The sequence below is a fragment of the Natator depressus genome, chromosome 7 (genome assembly GCF_965152275.1).
Source record: "Natator depressus isolate rNatDep1 chromosome 7, rNatDep2.hap1, whole genome shotgun sequence".
In the NCBI taxonomy this organism is placed as follows: Eukaryota; Metazoa; Chordata; order Testudines; family Cheloniidae; genus Natator; species Natator depressus.
In genome coordinates this window covers 82,694,466-82,717,508 of record NC_134240.1, presented here as the reverse complement: position 1 = coordinate 82,717,508, position 23,043 = coordinate 82,694,466, and the positions used below count along the sequence as shown (strand labels likewise).

Genomic DNA, 23,043 nt, shown 5'->3' with positions numbered 1-23,043 from the left:
AATTGTATGGCAGGCCATGAATGCTCACAAAATTGGGAGTTGGGGTGCGGGAGAGGGTGAGGGCTCCGGCTGGGGGTACGGGCTCTGAGGTAGGGCTGGAGATGAGGGGATGGGGATGCAGGAAGGTACCCGGGCTGGGACCAAGGGGTTCGGAGGGTGGGAGGGGGATCAGGGTTGGGGCAGGGGTTTGGGGCGTGGGAGGGGGTCAGGGGTGCAGGCTCCAGGCGGTGCTTACCTCAAGCAGCTCCCAGAAGCAGCAGCATGTCCCCTCTCCAGCTCCTATGTGGAGGCACAGCCGGGTGGCTCGGCGCGCTGCCCCATCCGCAGATGCTGCCACTGCAGCTCCCATTGGCCGTGGTTCCAAAGGGAGCTGCGGGGGCAGCTCTTGGGGTGGAGGCAGCGTGCAGAGCCCCCTGGCTGCCCCTACGTGCTTACCTCAGCAGCTGTCCCCCCTCCAGCTCCTATGTGGAGGTACAGCCGGGCGGCTTGGCGCGCTGCCCCATCCGCAAATCAAGCAAGATAATGAGCTCATGTTTATACAGTACCTAGCACAGGAAGGCCTTGACCTTGATTGGGGCCTCTAGGCACAACAGGAAAACAAATAATAAATAATAAGGAAAGGGAACTGGTAGACAGTATAAAGAACACAAAGCATTTCAGCTATTCAGCACGGAATGAAATACCAACTCCTTTGTGAGAGTTACAGGAGAGTCAAACTACTTTCAGATTCTTGTTAAACTTTCTGTACATACACTATGATGCAGCTTGTCCTTCATTCTTGAGGTAGTTTTGATCCTGATTCTCAGTCCAGGCAGTCTCCTTTCAAGTAATTGATAAAAGGGAGACAGGTGTGTTCAAAGTGCATGCTCCAGTCTCTTGCTTTATAACCTGCTTCTCCCAGGGACATGTCTTACACATTCTGAGCCCATTGTTTCACTAAGGCTAGGTTTCCATGTAGGTCTCTTTTGATTTATGTTTAAATTCACACGCTACTGAAGTTTTTGCCTTTTTCATCTTTGTTCATCTTGCAGACAATCCCCAGTTGTTGCACCCTTCAATGCAGCCTGACCTAACAGCCAATGCCGGTGTATATCGTGGCCCAATGTATGCCCTGCAGGACTCCTCTGACAAGATCCCAATGACCAACTCCCCACTGCTTGACCCACTCCCAAACCTAAAGATCAAAGTGTACAACTCCTCCACAGCATCCTCCTCCCCCAGGCTGAATGACGGGGCAGACCTGCTTGGGGCAGTGCCCACGGGCACCTACCCAGGGGACATTGCCAGGGACAATCACTTTATGAACATAAGGAACAAGGCCATGGGCTCTCAGCATCTCCTCACCCTGCCCCGGGAGCATGGGAACAGTGCCACTGGCACATTTGGCTGCTTGGGAGGAAGGCTCACTATCCCGGACACAGGTAAGCGCCAGAGTGAGAGGTGCAGCTGTGGTTGCTGCTGTCCCAGTTGCTCTCTAATGTCAGCTAACTTACAGTTGAGTAGTGAGGCCTTGTGGTGATGGCCTCTGGTTTTGAAGACAGTGTGGTGCTGATTAGAAATGAAAAATGGATCTGAATATCCCTTTCTATAATCACGTCCCCATTAAGCTGCCAGCCTGTGTATCTCCCTAAGATAGAGTTGATGGGAATCAGTCATCATGAGGTGACCATCATTTTGTATTTTTGTTACTCCAGTTATAACCTGTTGGAGAGCACTGGAGGAAAACAAGCACCGCACTTCTTGTGCTAAGGGTTATCCTGTCTCTGAATGCTGCCTGACTGCACAGAGTCTGGCGTGATTTCCATCTTGGCAGGCTAGAAAGTCTCTTAGGCCCTACCACAAATTCAAGGGTGGCTGCTTTCAAATCATATTGGTGAAAGCATCTGTGCCAGTAGCTGAAATAAACCCAACACATGATCATTTCACTGCACTTGCCAAATTACAGCTCATAGACCTTACCCAGCTGCCTATGAAGGTACCCACTTCTGATACAGACAGTTCAGCACAATGATATCTGACTTCCAGCAGCAGCGGTCCCAGATCCTGGGAAGCTTTGGGTTAGAACACCAGGAGGCCGCAAGCTCTCACACCACTGTCTGCACCCAAGGGAGGCCCCCAGTTCAGTTTGCACAGTGTTCCCACCATTTGAAATTAACCGCTGAGGAAACTGGCTGTTCTCAGTGGGGTTTCACTCATTATTTCCTCACTGTGAAGAATCCCCCCCCCTTTTTTCCCCCCCAGGAGTGAGTCTGCTGGTGCCTCATGGAGCAATCCCACAGGGGAAGTTCTACGAAATGTACCTGATCATCAACAAGGCAGAAAACACACTGTAAGTAGAATGTACTGTACAGTGTGCTGCAGTCTGCCATCACTGTAACTACCACTGTAACTACCAAGGAGAAAGCATATCTGAATTCCCTCTGCACCGTCCTGCATCTCAGCTCTCATTTCCTGCTACTCTCTCCCAGGCCCCATGCCTAACCACACTCCATCTGTCTCTTTTCCTATTCTCCTCTTCACAGCTTCTTCAACTATGCCTTTTACACCTTGGACACCCTCCCTTCCTTCCTTTCTTTCTGGGACAAGCATCTACCTTTGCTTCATTCAAATCCGTCCTTAAAGCATTTCTTTCACTAATCTTCTCAATTCTAGCTGCCAAAGAAAGAAGAATTTATTTTTCCCATCATTAACAATTAAAAAGCAGTGCTTCCTTGTGGTAAATTTCACCTGGTGCATTCTGTGTCTGAACTGGATTGATGCGTATATGTGATTGTGAGCACTTGGAGTCAGCTACTATATCTTCCTCTGTGCTTTATAGATCATTGAGCATTTTCTCCGGTGCTCAGTAAATAACAAATAAGGGGTTTTTACTCCGGCACCCAAAAATGCAGAGACTATTGCTGGCGACATAGGGAAGAGGAGAGAAAGCAGTGTGTCTTGCTGTGCAGTTTGCTGATGCTGTGCAGAATGAGTTCTTTTGCCACTTGTATTTGTTTTGTGACCCATTGTCAGGGGATTTCTGTGCACCACCTGGGCCTCTCATGAAGGCCCAGAAGCAGTGGCTACACTACAAACTTGGAATCTTTTAGACACTTGTCTGTCCACTGTTCAGTGTGCGTCCTCTGTCAGACAACTCCCTGGCTAGCTCTTCTACAGTATTTCCATAGGCCAGCCGAACTCCTGGTAATAAACACAGTAGTTCGATTGCCAGTAATTGCTCATTGTCATCTACAGAGGGACCACAGTGTCTTTAACCACAGTAGAGCTGATTCTCCACTCCATGACATGTGGTTGTAACTCTGCTGGTTTCACAGTGTGGGAATCAGGCCCGTTAAGTTTAGGGGATGCCAGGTTGCCCCTCTTCTCAGTTATGAGCAGCACATGTCAGCACTGTGCAGGCTGGCCTTCTTTCTTCAGGTGCATGACTTGGCTGGCATAGGCTAAATATTTCCTGTATGTGTTTATTCATCCCCTCCAGCTTACCTTCAGAAGGCACACAGACAGTATTGAGTCCCATGGTGACCTGCGGACCCACTGGGTTGCTCTTGTGTCGTCCAGTCATTCTCAGCATCCCCCATTGTGCGGACATCAACTCCTCAGACTGGATTTTCCAGCTGAAAACACAATCCCACCAAGGAAACTGGGAGGTAATGTGCACTTTTAATAATACAATGGAAACAAAATGTCGTCACAGAGCTCCTCCTCAGTCAGCAGAAGACCCTGGAGGATATGTGGGAATGCAGGCTGCAGAGCAGGTCACAGCAATTCCAGTCATAGCCTTTTGGGGAATCTTCACTGTCAGGGAAAGGATAGGAGTTCAGATTGGGTGAGGGGGTTGGTTGTCAGGTTTACTGCAGGGATGGAGTGCTGTGTGCGTGGAAATCTCACAGCTGTTCTCATGCTAGCTTGCTGCAGCACTACAAAAAGTGCCACAGTGAATGATGAGCGGAAGCTTTTCAGTGCCTGTGCTGAACAAATTACTTTGGAGCAAAAGGGCTGACCAGGAACCTTCGTTTTTAATCCCTCCCTTTAGGAAGTTGTGACCCTGGATGAGGAGACCCTGAACACTCCCTGCTACTGCCAGCTTGAGCCGAAGTCTTGCCATGTTTTATTAGACCAGCTTGGCACCTACGTTTTTGTGGGAGAGTCCTACTCCAGGTCAGCCATCAAGAGACTCCAGCTGGCTATCTTTGCCCCTACCGCCTGCACCTCATTAGAATACAGCCTCAAAGTGTACTGCTTGGAGGACACACCAGATGCACTGAAGGTAATGCTGCCTGAGAGCTTGGGGTCACGAGTAAGCAACCCCCCACTGTCACATTTTTCTGTCTCCAGCCCCTTTTTAGTACCTGTGGATTCATAAGATTGTATCACCATAGAGCAAATAATGAATAATCACTAAGCTATAAAAATGTTTCTTTTTTGAACACTGACCATCTTGTCACTCTCCAGCTCTTTCTCATCCTAAGACTGCAGGGAAAAAACACTGATTAACTGTGAGCATATTCTGCTCCATGACAGGGGAAAGCAAACTAGCTTAGAGCCTGGCAGTGTCAATGGGCAACAGGCATAAATCCATTTTCATTAGCCTGGCTCTAACGTTAGCCAATATATTCATCAGAGATTTTCAGGTAGGTTTATCTACTGCACTTGATCCAGAGCTGGTATAATCCTGAGGGCTTTGGAATCTTTCCATGAAGCGATCTGTAGCCTGAACTATGCTTTGAGTAGGTCACCAGCCCACAGGTTTGTTAGTCCTTGCACAAATTTCTAATTATGTAGGGCCAGACCACCAGCTGGTATAAATCAGCATGGCTCCATTGACTGTGGTGGTTTATACCAGTTGTGACTCTGTTTCACAGTAGCTGGTTAATATCAACCTTGCTCTGCATGTAAGTTTACTTATGAATACTGCTCTTCCAGCTGCCTCAGTCTCTGTATTTGGGCTACAAATTGCTTCAGCCTGCTCCCGCCATTGCTTCCAAATGTGGTCATGCTGGCACGCAAGATGCTGTGTGGTGTCTCTCGGAAAGATCTGGCTCCAGGGAGCAAACAACCTGATGCAACCCTGTGAAAAATGACCAAAGTTAAATAATAAGCATGTTTACTGTGTTCCCCAGAGATCAGCCATAACATTTTCCATGGCCCTTGGAGGAAATAGCAAGGGGAAGGGAGGATGTTTCATAACCTATATTGTGTGCCGCCTTTCTGCAGAGATTACCCAAGGGCTTATGTCGTTGTCACTGCTGGAAGATTTTTCTCTTCTTCCTGTGCTAATCAACCCTAAGTTGATATACCATGATAATACTCAGTTCACCACAGCTCCCACTGTCCCTGGCTTAGACACATTTCCTTATTCCTACCTGAGGATTCCTTGTCTGTCTGTCTGTCTGGTATATAATAATAATTAATAATATTAAACTTAGTTCTTGTAAATCATCTCTCATTGTGGGTGCCTTGGGACCTTTGTGCTTGTTCCATTTATTTCCTGTTACTTACTTGCCCTTGTTGTGATCTCTCTAGATGGAGTTCCACACTTGACAATCTTATTGGATCTTATTTTTATTATAAAAACAACATTGTCTTACACTGGTAAAATAAAGTTTAAAGTGGTGATGAAAAAAGAACATGGTAGAAACCAGCAGGTTTCTCTTGAACTGAAAATAACTCTTGTGATTTGGGTTGTTGTTGAAGCAGAGCAGTGGTATTAACATTGACAGGCACACACATACTTGTTAAAATGGCCCGCCTGTACATATTAATGAAAAAAGACCTTCAGATTACCTGAAAAACACAGTAGGTTCCAATGTCCAAAGCCAAAACAGAGTTTCTGGCCTCACTGTATTGTGTGCTGTCTTGTTAACTCTTATATTGCAATCAGCATCATTCTGTTTTCAAAAAAGAAAAGGAGGACTTGGGCACCTTAGAGACTAACCATTTTATTTGAGCATAAGCTTTCGTGAGCTACAGCTCACTTCATTGGATGCATTCAGTGGAAAATACAGTGGGGAGGTATGTTTTCCACTGAATGCATCCGATGAAGTGAGCTGTAGCTCACGAAAGCTTATGCTCAAATAAATTGGTTAGTCTCTAAGGTGCCACAAGTCCTCCTTTTCTTTTTGCGAATACAGACTAACACGGCTGCTACTCTGAAACCTGTCATTCTGTTTTCAGTTTCTAAAATATCCACGGGATGATTTATGAGGTTGCACAGACCTTCACATCTAGGTTACTCAAATCCAAATCAGGATGATAATGACTGAAAGTCGTTCCCATCTGATGACTATTTGATGGCCTCTATGAAATGAGTTGGTGGACTCAGTCCAGTTTCTGGTGAACAGGTGTCAGCATCACACAATGTACTATCATAGCTCCTTAGCAGATAGGCTAAGAATGGAATGAGGGAGAAAACTGCATTCCCATCTCTCCCTTAGAGGTGATCCTTTGAGTCAGGGTTTAGTTATATTGCCCAGGCAGTAGCTGGAAGCTTGCACTGTTGTTTTTCTTCTTTGGATAAGTGGAAGAATTTATTCTCCAGGGCTGTCAATATGGCACGTTTCACCAGCAAAAAAATTCATTTTTTAAAAATGTTTATTTATTGGGGTCTAGCTTAGAGAGCATGTGTTCTGTAGAATCCGAGTAACTTTCAAATGATCAGCCCTTCATCAGGGAAGTAACTGACCCTGAAGAAAGCCCTGTGGAAGCACAGCAAGGGCTGTAAGCATTGCCTAGTCTGTTGTGTGTTAAAATATCACTTTAGTGCAGGATGCTGTACTCTTATTTTATCATTGTGCAACTGTTGTAATTCTTAAGAGACATGTCACACCATGAATTTGAATTTCCCTGTGTTTTGCTGATTAATGGGGCTAAACTTGGTGTCATTCTTCTTGTCATTTCAACTCTGGTTGGTTGGCTTGCATTGTGGCACCAACCACTATCCATTATGTCAATATCTTCAGAACATACTAAACTTGAATGTAGTTGTTGTTGTTTTTGTATTTTGTAGTTTTTTGGCAGAGTTCATTGAACAGTGGACCCTGCATTGACATATCTCTGCCTTAAAAACTGACGTGCTCCACTTGATAGCAGTGACCTTTGGTGTCATGGCTTCCCATCCTCTGTCTGCCCCATAGGAAGTGTTCGAACTGGAAAAGACACTGGGTGGCTACCTGATAGAGGAACCCAAGCCACTACTCTTTAAGGACAGTTATCACAACCTACGCCTCTCCATCCATGATATCCCCCACTCGCTGTGGAAGAGCAAGCTGCTGGCTAAATACCAGGTGGGTGGCCAAGTGGTAATACGAGTCGTATGGAATTTTTGTGTGTAGCAGTCCACTGGAACTTTACCTACTAGTGCAGAGGTTACGGGGGGGGGGGGGGGGGGGGGAGAGGACGGACAGGGCGGAGTGATCCAAAGGTGCCCCCAAAAGGGAAACTTTACTAAAATGGTCCCTATAGAAACAACAGCTATGAAGCAATTATTCATCCATCTGTTTGTAGAAAAGAACACCCATTCACACAGGGACCCATGTGTCATGGTCACTCATGCATAATTAAGCAATAACACATGAATGACAGTGTATGTATATTGTGTGTGTAATATATATATGTTTTAAAAAATATTTGAATGCCAGCAGCAATCCAGGCGCTAAAGTACGTTTATGTTTGGATTATGCTTTAAGTGATCTGATATAGATCTGTGATGATGCCTTTGATGGTGATAAGTAAGCAATGTTCACACTGTTGTGATCCAGTAATCCAGCACCTTGCCTACTCACTCTCTAATCTAGTCAAGATTTAGGGCTCACCCATCTACCCGCCATTATCTGCTAAGAGAGTGATATATCTCTCTGCTCTCTCCGGCTGTCTTCTAAGGCAGTGGCTCTCAACCTTTCCAGACTAATATACCCCTTTCAGGAGTCTGATTTGTCGTGTGTACCCCAAGTTTCACCTCACTTAGAAACTACTTGCTTACAAAACCAGACATAACAATATAGTTTGTACTGACTTCGCTCGTGGTTTTTATGTAGTCTGTTGTAAAACTAGACAAATATCTAGATGAGTTGATGTACCCCCTGGAAGACCTCTATGTACCCCCCAGGGGTACACGTACCCCAGGTTGAGAACCACTCTTCTAAGGGAAGGAGAAGGCAGCAGGGGAATTTTCACTCACCATATTTGACTCAGGGTCCCAGAATGACAGCTGGGTCACTGTCTGTTAGCTTTCCCTGTCCCACCCTGCACAGAATGATTCCCATCTCCTGCCAGTCGAAGTAGAAGCTGGGAAACCTAGAATATGACTTAAAAGCAAATCTATATGGTATTTACTGGGCTGCATGGTCATTGTTATGGTTGTTGTACAATTAATTGTCAGGCACCTAGAACCTTTTGGGGAGGCATTTTAAAAATTTACCACTTAAAGAAATAATAAAATAAATAATTTCAAATATGAAAAAAACCAATGGGTTTTAGTCAGGAAGCCCTTCCTGTATTTATGAAAGGTTCTTGCGGTTTGTGTAACATTCTACTGAACTAATCTGCTGTGACAGGAAATCCCCTTTTATCACATCTGGAGTGGCAGCCAGAGGGCTCTGCACTGCACCTTCACTCTTGAGAGATACAGCCTGGCTTCCACAGAGCTCACCTGCAAGATCTGCGTCCGGCAGGTGGAAGGGGAAGGGCAGATATTCCAGCTGCACACTACACTCGGAGAGGTGAGCAAAGAGAAGGGGAAGAGAGCAGGGAGGCTGTGCCACTCATAGTTATAGCTGGGAGGACAGAGGAAGGAGCAGGGTCTGATGATAGCTCTTCTGAGGGTATTGACCTGAACTCCCAGGGCCTGATTCTGAGCTGAGTTTTACACCAGTGTAATTCTGTTGACGTCAATGGAGTTACTCCTTATATGTGTGATGTAAGTGAGACTGGCATCAGGCTCTCAACTGGCTCAAAGAAAGCTGGTGCTGTTGCCTCAGGGGTACACTTCTCTTTTTGCCACTCTTGTTAAATAAAAGAATAATAGCACGCTATTTCTTTAAATGTCCCTTGCCGTGCTGCTGCTGTTGCCATAGATAATAACCTGGGATCACTGAGGCTCAGCTTCAGCCATCTGTGGATGTGTCCACTAGGCTCGTTACCAAGGAGGAAGTCCTCCATCCTCTCTAGTAACAGAGAAGACTAGAAATGGTCCTCAGATGTCCTCCATGAATCCCTGTATTCAGAGAAGGGAGATTTTCTCTATCTAACGTATCTAATTAATATATCTATTTTATCTAATGTAGAGGTTGCCCATCACCAGGGTATCTGAGCCCTGCTCAGTACCCCTCAGTGTTTTACCACTATGGATGCCATGCTACATTAACATCTGTGTTGGCCATGGCCTCCTGTTTCTTAAGTTGGTGGTTCAATCAGAGATTTGTCTCACAGTTGGTGGTAACTAGCTCCCTTTGTGATTCTCAGGACAATGACCAAGGCCTGTAAATTGAACTACCCATTTCTACTCAGCGGTGGCCCCTGGAGAGTCAGTTTGTGGAATGGCAAGGCAGTGTGGGGAAACTGGCACTTTTGCTCTCCCTGCCAGGACTAGATAAATAGTGAACTTTCAGTATCTAGGTCTGTCAACCTGCCACCTTCCAGCACTGCATTCACTTAGAGAGAGAGAAAGAGAGAGAGGTACAGAGAAAAGCCCATTGAACTGAATGACCATCCAGTTACAGCTATTGGTGAGATACCAGTAGACTGTGGCAGTGACAGCAAAGGGACTAAGTTGTGATAAGAATTTGTTACCCTGCTTTTGAAAATATTGATGAGACCTTGATTTTTGGTACATGAGCAACCTCTAGAATATTCACCTGTGGATCACGAAATAATAGCACATAACCTCTATTGTGTACGAGTTCTGTTTCCCAGAGTCTGTTTTGGGGATGGTACTAAAATGCCACTCGGCACTTTCCCCTCTCACAGCCAGGTGAAAGTGTGCGCTAACCAATGAGATGGGAGTGAATGAAGAGGCTGAGGGCTGGGCTTTGGTAGCCAGTGCAGTTGGAAGAGTCACTGGGAATTTCAAGGCTTTAATATTTGTGCAGCCCTGAAAATGTGCTGTGATGCTTCTGGCTCTGCTTCAAATTGTTTAGCCACATGCACTGATATTTGGAGGTTGCTTCCGACTGGGTTCACTGAAGGGACCCTCAGGGGAAGAGCTTGGTGTCACTAAGAACTAGCTGCTTCACTGTTATTCTTTGTGGCATGTTGTCCACCTCTCTCTCTTTTTTTGTTTCTGTTCTTAGGCAACCGTGCCTAATGCATTTTAGTGAATGTTACCATCTTATCTCTCTCTCTCTCTCTCTCTCTTTTTTTTTTTTAATTTGGTCTCTCTGTGATCCCAAGTTATCTTTGCTGCTGGATAGTTTTTGAAAGCACTGCTGAAATTCCACATAAAGAAACACAATCATCCCTGCTCTTGGGCAGGAATGTACAGACCCTCAATTGTGGGCAGGGTATGGCGACAAGGGGACACACAGTGCAGGCTGATAAGGGAGGAGTTCTCCATTGAAATATTTTTTTCTGAAAGCATTCTGAAATGTTTTTTCTCCCAGAATGCCAGCTCCTTTGATGCCTTCTCCTTGCACCATGGCAGTGCTGTGACTACCCAGCTGGGACCCTATGCCTTCAAGATTCCGCTATCCATCCGGCAGAAAATCTGCAACAGCCTTGATGCCCCCAATTCAAGAGGAAATGACTGGAGACTTCTTGCTCAGAAACTTTCCATGGATCGGTGGGTTTCAGTTCATTGTATGGCACTAGATTCTCTGCTCCACCTTCCTGCCTCAAACCTGTCTTTTGGGAAAACAGAGTTTTATATTTCCTTGTTACTCTCTACTCTCCCCACACTCTTGCAGCATTGCTAAGTCTCAAGGGGCAGTTACTGACTCACGGGGCCAGCCTTGGAAAGTGATCAGTTTGCACAAGCCTTGAGGAGAGTGTCTGACTAACAACACAGAAACCTATCAGGGCTTTGCAGCCCACAAGTACAGCACTTCGGGAATCCAGCACTGTGTCTCTGATGACACGAAGCCGGCAAGCATCGAGAATGATAGTGGGCTTATAAGGGAAGGGAGAGGGAAGGAATAGTGTGTGAAAGAAGACGCAAAAATGAAGCACTGGTGACTCAGAAATAACACTGTGTAGCACTAGATATACGGTCAGGAACTACTTTATCTTCGCAACCCCTTTGTGAGGTAGGGCTGTGCTATTATCCCTGCTTTACAGACGGGGAGCTGAGACACAGAGACTGTGAAATGATTTCTATAAGGGCACACAGTGATTCAGTACTTGAGAGAGAATTAGAGCTCATGAGTTTCTGATTCCCAACCCTGTGCTCCTTCTGCTCAGCCACGATGCCTTGAGACCTGGAGGGTGGGGAAGTTGATATTCTCTGATGGGTTTGAATGGTGCTTCCCCCCTTTGATTTGTATTATAGAGCCCTGCGTGACGTGCATCCAGTTAGATCCTGGACTGGCAGAACATTCCTAAAATTCTGTCATGATTGTGCAAAGCAAGTGCCTCAGGCCAGGGACCTTTGATGGCTCTTGAGCTGTTCTGTTTTAGGATCTCACTTTGGGGGCAGGGGTAAAGACAGCATTTGTAATTTTAATAAAATAAAATGTGCCTTGCTTTTCCATGAATGTTTTCTGCATCAGTGCTGTATAATAAATGTAGATGATGCCCTGAGGGGCCCTGCATTTCAATTATGGCATTTCCATCCCAGTGCACATCAGAGAGAATTACCCAGATTTGCTCCAGAGTCTAATACCCTTGCCTCCTTTCCCAACACTCCCTTCTGCTGCCCTCAGACCATACCAATAGGGTAAATATCTTATTGCCCTTATATAAATCCATGGTACGCCCACATCTTGAATACTGCATACAGATGTGGTCCCCTTATCTCAAAAAAAGATATACTGGCATTAGAAAAGGTTCAGAAAAGGGCAACTAAAATGATTAGGGGTTTGGAACGGGTCCCATATGAGGAGAGATTAGAGAGGCTAGGACTTTTCAGCTTGGAAAAGAGGAGGCTAAGGAGGATATGATAGAGGTATATGAAATCATGAGTGGTATGGAGAAAGTGAATAAGGAAAAGTTATTTCCTTGTTCCCATAATATAAGAACTAGGGGCCACCAAATGAAATTAATGGGTAGCAGGTTTAAAACAAATAAAAGGAAGTTCTTCTTCACTCAGCGCACAGTCAACCTGTGGAACTCCTTGCCTGAGGAGGTTGTGAAGGCTAGGACTATAACAGGGTTTAAAAGAGAAATGGATAAATGCATGGAGGTTAAGTCCATTAATGGCTATTAGCTAGGATGGGTAAGGAATGGTGTCCCTAGCCTCTGTTTGTCAGAGGGTGGAGATGGATGTCAGGAGAGAGATTACTTGATCATTACCTGTTAGCTTCACTCCCTCTGGGGCACATGGTATGGGCCACTGTCGGTAGACAGCATACTGGGCTGGATGGACCTTTGGTCTGACCCAATATGGCCTTTCTTATGATGTTCTTATGTTAAATGTGTAAAGTTAGACATCAACTCTCTCTCTCTCTCTCTTCGTTCACAGGTATCTGAACTACTTTGCCACCAAAGCCAGCCCAACAGGGGTGATCCTGGACTTATGGGAAGCCCAGCACCAAGATGATGGTGATCTCAATACCCTGGCTAGTGCCTTGGAAGAGATGGGCAAGAGCGAGATGCTGGTTGTCATGGCAACAGAGGGGGACTGCTGATGTTACTTTCAAGTAGCTGGTAGTCTTCAAGCAATGGATGAGAAGGACAGAGTGGAGGGGGGAGAGAAGGAGGAGGAAGAAAACTAGTGAACAGCCTTTCCTGAACTGGTGGGGAAGGGTTGTGGGGACGGGGCCAATTTCTACTTTGTGTCTGGTGGGTTGCTGATCTGTAGCTAACAAGGAGGCGTAAAGGTAAACTCCTTCTCCCACTCCTCCCTCACCAAGTCACTATCCGCCTTAGAGATCCAACCACACCGTTTACAAGCAATCCAAGTGTTAAACAGGCTCTCTCCTCCTCCTCCTAGCCATCCTCCGGAGTGCGTCACAAGAGCAGTGCATCTTTGTTGACCATGATGACAGCCATTGGTGGAAGTGGGCAGCTGCTTCTGCCACAGCATGCAGGAATATAGGGCTTCTAGAGTCTGGGTTGAGGTTTATTTTTGTTTCATTTATTTGGGTTTTCTTCTCTCCTTTCCCCTCCCCCCCTCCCCTCCCCCCCCGGTTCTTCTACTTTTATGGCATTTATGCTTAGAAGACTCAAGTACAATCTAGCCAAACTGCTTACTTCTCTCAAATGCTTCAGACAGCTTATTAAGGGGAAAAAAGGGAAAAAAACCACAGTTTCTTAGGAAACGCAAATAATTTATTATCCAGATCTTTGGATGAGTCCTTTTTAAAAAAACAAAAACATTAAGTCTTTTGTGTGTGAGCAACAGCATCAGTCCGCTTTGCGTGAGAATGAGAGAGAGAGAGAGAGAGAGAGAGAGAGCTTTAAAGTAAAACACTTGCGAAAATTAGTAATGAAAACACACACACAAAAAGTCAAGAACAACTTGTTTCCATATCTCTGGACCCTTGCTGAAGTCAGATTGGTTCAGTGCCTATAGACCCATGTGGCACAGAAAGGGCAAGCTGAGCCCTCTTTGTAACATCTTGTTTGCAAATTCTCCCTTATGGCTGCAGCACAATGTAAGGAGGCCACTTAAGCAACCAGCTCACAGAAGAACAAACCCATTTCTGGGAACAAGGTTAAAGGGACATTGTCGCTGTTTTCATGGTTTTCTTCAAATGGCAACTGAAGTCCTCAGCATTGTTACAGAAGCTGAAACCTCACACAGCCGTCTCCCCCCCTCTCTTTTCAGGGATGGTTCCCTCCCAACCCCGTCTCATCTCTGTTTGAATCAGAGAGAAGAACGTGGCTTCAGAGCGTTAGCTTCTTTTTGGGTGCACCAGTGTCATCGTTTCAATGGAATGATAATGAACAAAGGAAACTTTCAGCTGCATATCAGGGGAAAATGTGTTCATTGTTGGAGTGTGGAAGTCTCTCCCAGAAGAAGCAGTAGACACCCTCAAATATGAGATGTTTAAAACTAGACTGAAAGGAATACTCCTGCACTGGCAGGAAACTGGACAAGATGAGCACTACTGGCAATAGTGGTAATGGGCCTTTTCCTAGTTCCTATGCAAGCAGTACAGCTCTGGGAGTTTCCTTTGTTAGAAAATTCACTAAACGCACAGCCAGTAAGGGGAGGACAAGAGGCTACAGTAGCGGTTTGTTTGGTTGGTTTTTCTTCTCCTGAGTTAAACCAACCTATGGTTTATGTGGGTTGTTTAGGAGGGAAGGTTAATGCTTTGACACAGTGGTGAATTAATTGAAAGCAAGTTAGGATCTATGGGACAGCCTCCATCAGATTATTACAATTACGGGGTGGGTCACATTTTGGAGCCCAAAGTATTTAAGATCTGTATTTTTAGGGGGAAATTCTTTTAGGACATTTGGGAAAGAATGAAACTTGTTAGGATAAATAGACCTTCATATCAACAATGTAAATACACACACTCACTGATACAGTCGTGCACTAACACACAGCAACATGCCACTATCCATAAGCCAAGACTGTAAAAAATGGGAGCCTAAAGTTAGGCTTCTAAATCTATATTTTGGCACTTTAAACAAGTGGTTCCCACTGGGAGGAGTGTTGAGTAAGAAGGGGTTATTTTTACAAAGCAAGGTCCAGTGGCCTGGGATATAGAGGGCTAGTTTGAGGACCACATCATTTTAAAGTCCTCATAATCAAATCCATCTTTTGACTCAATCTTACTTTGATAAATGGATTGAAATATTCTTGGGCTGAACCCTGGCTGAGAGACCATCACAGTAGTGCAGCAAGTGGGAGAGGAGTTTGGCATGGTCATGCAGTGGTCAATGATCTATAAGAGAGAGTAAACAGCACATTAATGAAATTCACAGATGATACCAAACTAGAATGTGTTGCAAATACCAATGAAGAAAGAACTAATACAAAGAGAACCCAGTGAGATTAGAAACACTGTCTGAAGATAGCAATATGAGATTAAAATTGGAAAATGTAGCTGTTTTATCTGCAGAAAAAGATAGTCTGAAACGCAAACTCATTGGGAAAGAGAAACCTGGCAGGCACTAATGCTAAATGAAATTGTGGGATGGGGGAGATAGGAGAACACTGCAAATTCGACATTTGCAGCACTATGTGGCAGCAAAAATTATCAATGCAACACAATGGCATATGCAGTCAGTATTGAGTCATGAGGTCATAGTGCTTTTTACAGCTTCTGCTGTGGCATATTGCATGCAGTCCTCAGTGTAACAGTTCCAGAAATACATTGACCCAACTGTAAGGAGATAGGAGAAGGGCAATAAAAATGATTAGGCGTTTGATGGAGAGACTGACTGAGAAAAGATTGAGAACTAAGAATCGACTCCTCAGGGCTTCTCTACACTTAATAAAATGAATTTGGAGTAAAGCAGGGTGTGAATTTAAAGTGCAGTAACGATTCCTGAATAACTCCATGTGTAGACAAGCTGGTGTAAATTACCATAACTCCATTGACTGCAGTGGAGCTACATCGATTGAGGATCTGGCCCATAATATGTCAAACTTGACTGAAGGGTGTATACGTCTACACATATTTGAGGGGTGTAATCACCAAGGAGGGGAAGATGAACTATTGAGGGTGGCACAAGCAGATGTAAGTAGGAGTAATGGAGAAATTGAGAAAAGGTGAGGAAAATTCCTAACTAATATCTATTAGGCTGGGGAATTTGTGGATCATTTAAAATTACACTGGACAAATATTAGAATATGTATAGTAGAAAACAGTCTCTCACTGATCTGTGTGGGTAACCTAATTTGTTCTGGAAGGATGGCATGGAGCTCAGTGGTTCTCCCTCTTCAAACTTAGCAGTTCCTTTCTTTCCTTCTTTTCTACATTAAAAGGGCTCTGTTGAAGTGAAGGTTGGTTACATAACAAAGCTGATTTTAATTAAGGGGTATCCATGAACACAACATAAGTTTCATCTCCAGGATGTGGTATTTTAATGAAGGGAAAATATTCTGAAGGGTACTTTGAATAGCCACAAATGGAAATATTTTACTCTGGTTGCTGCCTCTTAAAAGTTTCTCCTCCAGGATAAACACGTTGTGACACAAACAACAACACAGCATCATATTGGTGAAGCTACTGCATCTGCTCTGAAATCCCCAATGCACTTACCACAAGATCTTTGTGGCCAGTAATTTAAAACTGTACAGAATACAGTGAGCTTCCCATCATGCATTACCCCATTCTCCTCCCTCCAGTCCACCATCTGTGGTATGGCTATGTAGCTAAAGAAAAAGTAAACACAAACTCAGGGAGCCAGCGCATAATAAAAGAAGACATTGCCCTTACAAAGTAATTTGGTATTTCCTCAGGATCTAAACCTCCAGTTGCCTCATTCTTTGGCACACAAGTACTTGGAAGCCTGTTTCCATCTCTAATGCTTCCAAATTGACAGCAGACAGTAGGAAAAGGGACCCAGAGGGGAGAACACTGGCAATGTTTGTTCATCTACTTAAACAACCACATTGGGAGTGGATGGGTTCATTGTACAAAGGTACCATACAGTGGCAGAACAAATTAACCCCAGTCTTGAAACTTGCTTGAAAAGGACAGTCTCAGAGCTTGGATGCTGGCCTACATGTAGGAGAGGCTGTACCTTCTTGCCTGATTTGTCAGATGGAAGCAATTCTGGGTTTTTTGTTTTAAAATACTGGGACCATTTTTATGGTGAAAACACAATCTGTTTTCTTCAGAAGTCCTTGTATAAAGAGTTTTTTTTGCCAGCACTTCAGCCATTTTCTCCTAGGTATACACTTGTGTTGTGAATTTGTGTCATTCATGTAATTCAAAAACAGAAACATCTTTTGTTTCACACCCAAAATGTGCATTAAATATTATGTATATTAAATGTCACTTTCCCCTTTTTTAATTGCAAAAAGCCTTTAAAACCTGGAAATCTGTGTATATCTGTAGGTAATATACAGATCTGGATATGTATCCAAAGTTTTGGATGTGTATCTTAATGAAACTTTTAAATCGTCTGAGTCTCAAAACTGACTGCTTGGATAGATCAAATGCTCCAGTGTAGCTGAAAATATTTTTGTGTGGCTGTTTTAAAAAACTTACAAACCAAAAAAACTTCTTAAAGCAAACAGTGTGACTACACGGTACTCAGGAAGTTTGACAAACATGACCTTTCTCTATCACAATCCCATTTCACAATGCTGGGGTCCGTGTTGGGAGGAGAGCTCCAAGCTTATCTGACATTTCATTGTGTTATTACGTCAACAGGGTTTTCAGTGTGTTGTGTTGACTTGGCTAGAAACTGAGGGCCTGATCCAGTTCCCCTTAAAGTCAGTGAATAGACTCCCATTGATTTTGGTGGGAGTTCAATATGGTTGTAATATAGAGAGAGTTCTACCAGTCTGTGTGACTCCATTTCATAATCTGATTTCTTGAAATCTTGCTTGTAATCTGAACAAAATAAGCAAATATGGGAAGTAATGTAGGAGGTGATAAAGCACTCAGCTAATACACGGACATTTTAACATTTTCAAAGCTACCGTAAATAACCTGCCATTGTTTATTTTCTTAGAAATTCAGTGATACCCATGAAATGTATCCTAAATGCTCTGCTCTTGGAAGACAGTTGAAGATTGTCAGTGTGTCTGACCCTCTCTCTCTCTCTCTCTCTGGTTAAAGGATCACAGTGTGTCTGTCTCACTCTCAGCTCAGCATGTGGGTGAGATCAGGAGATCAATGTGTGTTTGTGTCCCCTTTTCTCTGAGTACAGAACCAGAATGTCTGTGTATGTGCTTTTCTCTCTCTCAGATCACTGTGTGTGTGTATATGTGCGTGCGTGTGTTTCTTAGCCTTTCTGATCAAGGGAGCTCTGTGTGTGTGTGTGTATGTATGTATGTATGTATGTGAGGGAGGGGAAGGGAAGGTATTTGCTTCTCTCTGATCAGTGTGTGTTGTGGCCTCCTCTCTGACTTCGTCTCTCTTGGATCATGGGATTATAGTGTATGTGGCGCTCAGATCACTGGGTCAGAGTGTCCAAGTACTGTACATGCTGCCTTCTCCTTTGGTCATCTGTGTGTGTATCTCTATCCCTTGGAGATGACTACACTATGATCACACAAAGCAGGGTAGAAGCTTTGTGATACTGGGCAGGCATTTCATAGTTTCATTGAAAAAAATCAGCTGTTGTTTCTCTTGTTGAGAGCGTCCATTCTCTTGCTCTGCATTCTATTTGCATATTTATATGTCCAGGGGATGAGTTTGACAGTATCCTCAAAACACACATCTGTTTATTCTGTAAACTAAGAACTGTAAATAAAGTTTAGCATTCCTATTGTAACAAAGTAATTTTTATGCAATAAATTATATTTCCTAGTCTAATAAAAAATGAAATGTGGTTTGCTTCTTTATTCCTGTTTCAATTCCAGGTGGGTTTGGCTCCAGCAGGTCTTATTTCTAGGAAAATTTAATCTTGGTTTCACTGCCCAGCACTCTCTTCCTGCCATCTCTACAGCCCCTTTCCAGCCCGCTACTTGGCAATGGCCTTTCCAACACTCCTTCTATCCATCCCCATCTGCAGTTGTCAGTCACTGCTGGGAGAAGACCTCCTCAGGGCTGTTCCAGCTATTAGATGGAAGGGAGAGTTGGACTGGAACTTAACTGTGGGTGGCCAGTGTGGGCTGGTGAGAGCCTGCTACTCAATATCAGTCCAACTCCCTCACTCACCTTCCCTTGTGGTTGAAGCTCTGAGAAGCCGGCTTTATCAGTCTCCTCATTGTCACAGATGGGCAAACTGACTTCTTTCAATTCTGGTTCTAGCGTTCCCCTTGCCATCACACACCATAACCAGACCCTGGCCACCTTACCAATCATTCAACACCCAGGTGCATCCCTGCTCCCCATACCTTTTACAAGGTCCAGTGCTTCACTGGAGCCACTTCCACTTTGTTTCCTTGAACTCTCCACCTTGCCCAGGCTGTATTGCACACCAGATTTGACCCTGAAGGCATCTGGTTCCCAGCAGAGACCTAGCTGGACACAACAGTGCCTTTGAAAAGGGAAATGGCCCATGAAGACCTAGAAAGCAGGGGTTAGCACTGGAACTGGTCAGGATTTTGTTTATTTTTCATCAAAAAATGCCAGTTTATTGAAACCGAAACTGTACATGAAACAGCGTCGGATTTGACAAATTTCCCAACTCAGAAAAAATGTCAGAAAAGTTTTTAAATTATTGAAGCATTTTCTTTTGACATTTTAAAAATGGGGGGAAAATTCATTTTCTGGTTTGAAAATATTTTTGTCTTGAAATGTAAGCTGCTAATTAGACTGGAAATGTTAAAAAGTTTGAAATCAAAACAAGCCATTTCAAAATTATTGTGAAACATTTTGATTGTCCAGAAAGGGGGGGGAAAGGGTTTTGTTTTGTGAGTGCTTTTGACTTTTTGTCCTGAATCAGGATGGAAAAATATTTCAAACTCTCAAATATTCGCAAGAGGGAAAACCGGTAACCAGGAAAACCATCTCTAGTTATCACAAGCCGTGAACTGAGCAGCTTCTCTCCACTTGAGACCTTGACTGAGTGAATGACTGATCTTTGATAAGCGGGTCATCTTACCCACAATTCTCACTGTTAAAGAGAAAACCCATCGTCTACCTTCATTTCAGCCCAAGGCAAAATAATATTTTGCTCTTGAACAACATGCCTTCAGCTGAGATGGAGATAGTGCCTCCCTGAGAAGATTGCATCCTAAACCAGCAGGTAAGATGCCGTACCAACTCCCAGACACAGCACTCCAACTAAGCTTTTTCTATAGGAATATAGTCTCTTGGCAACATTTAGCCTTTTCAACTTCTCCTCTAGCCCAAGGTATATAAGGGACCTGTGTATCCAAGGGGAGGTTTTAGTGGTTATTCCCTGTTGCTCTGTCCTTGCTATCCATAGCCTTTCTGCCATGGAGGAGTAAGTAGGTGACTGTGGGGAGTGTGTTAAACTGTACTTTGGGGTAGAAGTCTCTTAATTTGCCACTAAGTTCTGACCTAAAGAGAGGGAGCTATTCCTAATTTATTTGTATAGAACACTGAACCCTGTGCTTTGGCTGGCTGTGTTCAGGAAGAATTAGCCTACATGGCTTCAATGCTCTGGATTTTTGCACAGGTTCAACTCAACCAGTGGTAGCACCATAGGAAGTGCTTGTGTAGACAAGACGCTGGTGCTCATCAGTGCTTTTCCCACTGGGTCATTTAGACCCCCACTTAGAAGGATTAGATGACACAGTATTTAAAAATGTGGGCAGATGCAGGAACATTGTCTACGTTAGTGCTCCTAATTTTGCTGTCACGCATGGAGGTGAACTAGAGGGAATCTTTGCAAAAAGTCTAGTGTAGACACAGCTCATGGGCCAATATGCTGGTTCATTATTTCACTAACCATTTTAATGCAGCCATCTCAAGGTGGAAAGTGGCAGCTGTTCAACAGTGCAGAGCAACACTATGAATAATTTTGGGCAGGAAGTGAAGGAAGGATTACATAAGGAGGTTGTGCAACACTGGAGATTATTAAGAAGAGGTTAGACAAATAGCTGTCAGGAATGGTGTAAGTATACATAAGCCTGCCTTAGCATGGGGGCTGGATTAGGTGACCGTTTAAGGTATGTTCCAGCCCTACACTTCTATGATTATGTGGATTAATACTGTATCAGATTGAAGGTAAAAGAGAAGGTGCAGATAGGTAGAAGTTATTTAACGGAACTAAAACGTAACCAGGACATCAAGGCCAACATCCCTGGCGGCTGGCTCTACACACAGAGTTAGTGCCTTCCCTATAAACTTTTCACATTTCTGAAGGGGAAGAATGAGATTCTTCTGCATATTTTTGTCAGGGGAGAGAACACAGTGAGCTGCAGAAACTCCAAGGAACGCATCCCACATAATATCCTCACAGAACTGCTTGCCCTTTGAAACATGTGCCCAGTCCAGTGGGCATCATTTCAAATTGCTTATACTCTGTTTCTCCAGGATGCTGCTGGTAAGAGGAGGATTCCTCAATTGGTTAAAGATGCATGCTGCATCCTAGGCTTTCTTTAGGCAGGTACATCAGAGGCTGGATCTTTTTGCTTTCCTCTCCACCTGAGCTGAGAATAGTGTATGTGTCATCTGTGCTCTTACTAAAGCTGTCTGGGTGGTTGTGTGTAGGGGGCATGTTGATTGTTCTGGGCTCACAGGCCACAAGCAAGTGGTGGTGTGTTTTTCTCAAATAAAGTGCAGTTTTCAGTTTGAAAGATCCCAACCACCAAAGAGAGAGAGAGAGAATTGGGGACAGGTGACCACCCCCACCCCCCCATTACCTTTACCGTGTCTATCTTGCGAGGATCCATTTTGTGAATAGAGCTGTGGAAGGTTCATCTGGTGGCTGCTGCTTCCGCCTGGAGCCCTTATGCTAACGTTTTGATTAGTATTTAAAAGAAAAAATGCTGGATCCCAAAGCCTTTCAGAGCGACCAAATGCAATGCGTTTTTAAAAACTTTTCAATTTGCATCATTTTATTCTTTCCACGCTATGGTAATGAGATCTGTTCTGCTCCTTGCCTCAAAGTCTTCCTGTTCACTTTAGCCTATGATTCATTTAAAATCCCACTCCCCCTTCCCTCTCTCCAGATCTTCCTCCTTCCCCTATCCCCTCACTGTCACTAGCCTTCAAGAATATTTAAGTGCATACTTGCTTCTTGTAAATTTCCTCTATTTTTTTTTCTTCTCCGTATCTTATGATGCTTCATAGAAAGGATGGTATGAGAATAAACAGAATGTCCTAATGGGCATCCATTATCTGGAAAGGCACAGGTGCCCTGCTTGCAATGACATAAATGTTCCCTTAGATGGCAACATTGCTCCTCCACCCTGGAGCCAGCGTCTGAAACAGCAAGTCTGATGTTTAGTTAGAGGGATGGGAGATGCATCTATTTTTCCATCACTCTCATATGCTTGATGAAAGGCCAATGTAATAACTAAAACATGGTTATGAAAAATATAGTAAATATGACAAAATGGCCTAATAAGGGATGAACTGATCACCGTTACTACCTGATCAGGCAGGTGCTGCACATTGTCGTCTTAAAGGCAAACGCTGAGAACGGTGCTCCCTTTTTCTTCTTTTAAATCAACTCAAAAAACCCCAGGTGGCCTGGGGCTGAGCGGGAGACCTGCTCACATACAGGCAGGTGCTTTAGTACCATGCATCTAATTATCCAGGCTTCTGGGGAAGAGGAAAACAATAACTCATACTTTTTAAAATGTCCAGATGTGACCTAAACCAGTTTTTCTAAATATAAGAGTGCCTTGCTTTAAAGGTCTAATGCCCTGGGGGTCTTCCAGGACTAGTGCCGTTTGCCCATTGGAAGTCTGGGAATCTCTTTCCAGCAATGTACAGCTCTTGCTTTTAGCACTTAATGCTCATAAAATGTCCAGCTTAAACCTGATGCTGTTTGAGTTCTGTACATTGCCTGTGTAAGGCTTTGGGACAGTGTGATTTTTAGATGGACATCTGACCTGGGAGAGGTGACAGTGTCACCCATGTACATGACCTAAAGTCATGTTAACTGTGTTGAAGGATCAACAGACACACACCTCGTGCCTCCCTTCTCCTCAACCCACCATTCCCTGCCTTCAGATGGGCTGCAGGTCTTTTTTGGGGGGGGGGGGACGGACGAATATGTCAGCCCCCACACTTCTGAGCACGATTGTGTATTGGGTGCCTCCCAGCAGACCAGCTGAGGGTTCTTCTGGCTTCCACCTTGACATCCCCATAGAGAGTCCTGTGTGGACCCCTGCTCCAGGGAATCAGGGTACCCTCTCCTGGGAACTGTTGTTCCTGGAGTTGGGCTGTTGACCCC

The 23,043-nt window shown here is 44.3% G+C and overlaps 1 protein-coding gene across 3 annotated transcripts in view; it reads left to right on the top strand.

Annotated features, from left to right (window-relative positions):
- UNC5B (unc-5 netrin receptor B) overlaps positions 1 to 18,495 on the top strand; it is a 151,138-nt gene extending 132,643 nt beyond the window's left edge. For all 3 annotated transcript variants that reach the window (XM_074958936.1, XM_074958937.1, XM_074958935.1), the window contains 8 exons: positions 1,032 to 1,421; positions 2,242 to 2,329; positions 3,479 to 3,647; positions 4,034 to 4,267; positions 7,134 to 7,283; positions 8,553 to 8,717; positions 10,596 to 10,774; positions 12,611 to 18,495. In XM_074958936.1, the coding sequence (XP_074815037.1) occupies positions 1,032 to 1,421; positions 2,242 to 2,329; positions 3,479 to 3,647; positions 4,034 to 4,267; positions 7,134 to 7,283; positions 8,553 to 8,717; positions 10,596 to 10,774; positions 12,611 to 12,776 (1,541 nt within the window). In that variant the 3' untranslated portion in view covers positions 12,777 to 18,495. The remainder of the gene's footprint in view (positions 1 to 1,031; positions 1,422 to 2,241; positions 2,330 to 3,478; positions 3,648 to 4,033; positions 4,268 to 7,133; positions 7,284 to 8,552; positions 8,718 to 10,595; positions 10,775 to 12,610) is intronic.
- The last annotated feature ends 4,548 nt before the right edge of the window (positions 18,496 to 23,043 follow it).